Here is a 4,361-nt window from a genome sequence, read left to right as displayed (position 1 = left end):
AAAAAAAAAAAAAGACTACGTGTGCAGAACAAACTGACTGCAGGTCCGTTAACTTCCCTAGCAGGGGTAAGTTGTTTGCTGTTTCTTATAAAACAGAATTTAGAGCAACACTTCTCAACCCCACAGGGGTTGCATATCAGATATCCTGCTTACCAGATATTTACATTAGAATTCTATAACACTAGCAGAATGACAGACATGATGTAGCAGTGAAATGCTTCTATGGTTGGGGGTTGCTGCAACATGAGGAACTGTACTAACAGGCTGCAGTATTAGGAAGGTTGAGGACCACCGCTCTGGGGGATTGTAAAACTACTTGGTAGGCTGCAGGCTTTTGTCTTAGGAAGATATAAATGCTGTCCATCAGTTAATAATTTGGGGAGAAATCTCAGTGGGTGAAGTGTTGGCTGTTGATGAAAGAGCGAGGGGGGCTGAGTTTGGGTTCTTGGCATCTTGTGGAAAACAAGAGGCAACCTGTGGATTTGAGACAATGGATCCCTGGAGCTGGCTGACCAGCATTTCAGCTGATTGCTGAGCTCTGGGTTCAGTGGGAATGACCTAAAAGACTGTAGATGATGTTTTTTTCCCCTGGGCACACCACAATACGACGGAGGCAGACCGTACCTTATTGTAAGAAGGCAGGTGAGCCCCTTCCGGGGGCTGGTCAAAACTCACAGGTACCTCTTCTGCTTCTGGCTGAGACCGGATGCCGGGGCTACTGGGTGTGGAAGGGGGACTGTGAAATGGTGACACCATAGCCTTGAGTCCAGGACTTTTGGGTGAAGCCCCAGGCAGAAGAGCTGCTGGGTCAAAGGCTAAATTGGCCTGTCAAGAAAGGGGAAAAGATGTTTGTTCACTGGCCTCAGCTGGCTGAGGACACTCAAAAGGAGACTCTGTGTGCTTCTCCCAAACCAATCGTCTGCCATTGTACTCTGACTGCTCCTGGAAGGCTTGTATAGCCAGCCATACGGCCTGTTACCTGGTTCACAGTAGGTTACCTTGTCGGACACTCAGGGCATGCTGAGGTGGACCCAATAGTCACTCCAACAGTCCTGGTCTGGCATAGTGGTGTAGCTTTGTTTTCCTTTGGGTTTTCAAGACAGGGTTTCTCTGTGTAGCCTTGGCTATGCTGGAACTTGCTCTGTAGACCAGGCTGGCCTTGGACTCAGAGACCCACTCAACTCTGCTTCCTGAGTGCTGGGATTAAAGATATGTGCCATCCAGGCAGTGGTGGTGCACATCTTTAAACCCAGCACTCGGAAGGCAGAGGCAGGCAAATCTCTGTGAGTTTGAGGCCAGCCTGATCTACAAAAGCTAGTTCCAGCACAGCTAGGGCTGTTACACAGAGAAGCCTTGTTTCAAAAAACTAAAAAAAAAACAAACAAACAAAAACAACCACTCAGGAGACAGAGGTAGGCAGATCTCTGTGTGTTTGGTCTACATTAGTGAGTTCCAGGCAAGCTGGGGCTACATAGTGAGACCTTCTCTGATAATGATGATGATGATGATGATAACAGCTCCAGTGAGTAGTCACAGTGGCCCAAAGAGAAACTGCTGGCAGCACCATCAGCTCCCAGGATCTTACAGTATTTGGCACTCATGTCATCTTCCCATTAGCCAATAGCATCTGCTGCCTATTAACATCTTCTGTGTGCACCTATCTCTGCTGGCTACAGCTGTCGCCTTTGCGATCATTCGACAGAGTCAGTATTGGTCTCCTGAGAGGAAGATGGCTAAATATCCTGAGGTCTGTGGCTGGCCTGCTCGCTCCTCAGGCCTGCTTGTCCCTAGGCCTGCAAGCAGAGTTCTGTCTTCGGAGACAGTACAATGGTGCTGCACACTTCAAGGCGTCTCTCTGGGGCATCGCAGTACAGTTGGAACCAGATCAAAATGGATACAAAGGGAGACCAAAGACAGAGTCACTCAGAGGTAACCAAGGCCTAACAGAATCACAGGTTCAGCAGGAGAACAGGTGGGAGACCACAGATCAACCTCACCAACAGTAGAGCAGGAAGACGGCTATAGAAGGGTTATGCATTAATAGCCCAGACAAGGCCTCACAGAGCCAGGCCTCCAACTCCCTGTGTAACCAGGAATGACCTTGAACTTCTACCTTCAGAGTGCTGGGGCTGCAGGCAGCTCCAACAAGACTAGGCGCCAGGAATTGAACTCTGAATTGAATGGGGCTTTCTGAGCTCTGGCAACTGAGCTGAATCACCAGTCCACGGGTTTTCACTGCCAGCTAGGGGCACACTCTTCCTCCTGCTCTTTATAGATCCAAACCTACACAGCTGAGTAGACCTGACTGGGCTGGTCATATTAAGACCTCACAGAGAGGGGACTGGCAGTAGAGGCTGGCGGAACAACAGAAAGTTCCACACAGCCAATTATATTTGATATAGAATCTTTCTTTCAATAGCTGCTGATGATCTTGAGCAAGTCTAAACACCCTTTCTGAGACTCAGGCCCTCGGTCCCAACTTTTAGTCTGATCTCCACAACCTTTTGTGGTTGATTTCTGGCTACTCTCTGGCAAGGCGTGGCTAGTACACTCCACTCACAATGCCCCACTCCCCAGTACTCCTCTCAGGCAAGACAGATGACACTGAGAACTCCCAAGCCTTGTTAGCACTCTCTGGCTTCAAGGCACTAAGTGTGTTTAGGAAGGTAGCTATTATTTACCTGGTGTTGTCTTAAGGACAAATGCACAAAGCAGACGAGACTAAGTCATGGGAAGAATTAAATATAGAAAATGCACAAGAGGCAGCATTGTTAAGTCCAGGTTGTGTTTTGTTTTTTGTTTGTTTGTTTTTTTAATAGCATATGATGAGTACCAGGGAATGCTGGACCACAGGTGCCAGGGAATGCGCGTGAGGCAGGGTGTGCGCATGAGCATGCATGAGCATGCATGGGGATGCATGTACACTTCACACTGACCTGAAGCTTCTCAATCAGCGGAGAGCTCTTCACCTTGATTTTAGGTGGGTGGCTGGTGTTGGATGGTGATTTCTACAGAGCAAATAGACCAAAAGCAACCAAGTGAGCCAAAGGGAGGAGACAGGGTGGTCTCTCAAGCCGCTGCCGCTTTGATGCCCACTTACCTTGTCAGGCCTGAATGAGACAGACTTCCTGCCTGCCCGCACCTCCCCACCACCCCCGGCCACCCCCCATCCCCGCATTTCACCACAAGCAAGACCACTTGAGTCTGAGCTGAGAAGTCAGGGCAGACCTTCGGACTACAGGAAGCCTCCCCTCCCAGGGAGAATCTCTTCATGGCCTTCCAAGGCGAATCAACAATTGGAAGGGATTTCACAGACAAAGGGCAAAAATGGTCATCAACAAAACAATAAATCCTAGGCGGGGAATGAAATTAGGCAGCGGTATTAGCAAAATCCCTTCATGGAATTGATATTTTGGAAAATTCCACCAATGGCATGGTTCATGTACTACAATTTTCCCAAATGTGAATATTCATTTAATTTATCAGATACACACGTTAAGTATCTAATGGCCCTCACGCATCACGGTGGGTACATGAAGATGAAGGTGATCTACTCCCTTCCCTGAACAAACAGTTGTGACTGCTATCTACTATGCAGGCTCTGAAAATTACTTTTGTGATCAATGTACACCGTGAGTCTTTCCCACTTCCGGATTAGATTTTTGTAAAAAGATTGGCTCCTTGTTTCACCCTAAATTCCTAGTATAATACAAAGGTGAGGACAGTCATGGTGATTAAATGATGGTGGAGAGATAGAAGGCGACTTTCACGTTGACAGACAGCATCAAGCACAGAAGGGATATTCTCAGTATTTGGGGACCAGAGTATGTTACCTCCCCCGTCTCCATATACGGCTGTGCTGGTACCGAAGAAGACCATCACTGCTACTGCCTGGTAACATTCTGAGGTGTCTGATTATATTAGTTGTAGAAGAGAGACAGAAACAACTGATCAGGAACTTTTCAAATGCTGGTGCCAAGGGAGAGCATGCTGCAACGGGACCGTCAAAGGCTGGGATTCAGAGACCTGCTCCTTCTGACTCCAACTTTGCTGGCCAGGTGGATGCCTGCTCTACCAAGATTTCTTGGCTATGGCAAAGGATGCCGAGGGCTTTCCTTCAAGCTCTAGATTGTCTCCATTGTCAGACATGTTCCTAGAGATGCCTGTCAAGGAACTTTGGTTTCTAGTGAGCATCATGATCCTTCGGCACCAACTGAGAGGTTCTTAGTTTCAGGGCTTCACAGAGAAATTTCGTGGTTTTCATAAACTGCAGCAAAAATCTTCCCTACCAAATCTCACTTTAGGTAATATTATAAACCCTCTCAACTCTTCTGGAAGACAGTGGGAATCCAGCAAACAGC

At 47.8% G+C, this 4,361-nt stretch overlaps 1 protein-coding gene across 1 annotated transcript in view; it reads right to left on the bottom strand.

The window, feature by feature from the left end:
- Nucleotides 1–4,361, bottom strand: part of Rcsd1 (RCSD domain containing 1) — a 17,775-nt gene that overhangs the window by 5,820 nt on the left and 7,594 nt on the right. Inside the window, exons 5-6 of the mRNA XM_005370115.1 lie at nt 2,937–3,008; nt 625–825 (exon numbers count right to left, since the gene is read on the bottom strand). Coding sequence (XP_005370172.1) covers nt 625–825; nt 2,937–3,008 — 273 coding nt within the window. The remainder of the gene's footprint in view (nt 1–624; nt 826–2,936; nt 3,009–4,361) is intronic.

This window comes from Microtus ochrogaster, unplaced genomic scaffold (assembly GCF_000317375.1).
Source record: "Microtus ochrogaster isolate Prairie Vole_2 unplaced genomic scaffold, MicOch1.0 UNK70, whole genome shotgun sequence".
NCBI lineage: Eukaryota > Metazoa > Chordata > Mammalia > Rodentia > Cricetidae > Microtus > Microtus ochrogaster.
The sequence above is the reverse complement of the archived record's forward strand: the minus strand, read 5'-3'. Positions and strand labels throughout refer to the sequence as shown.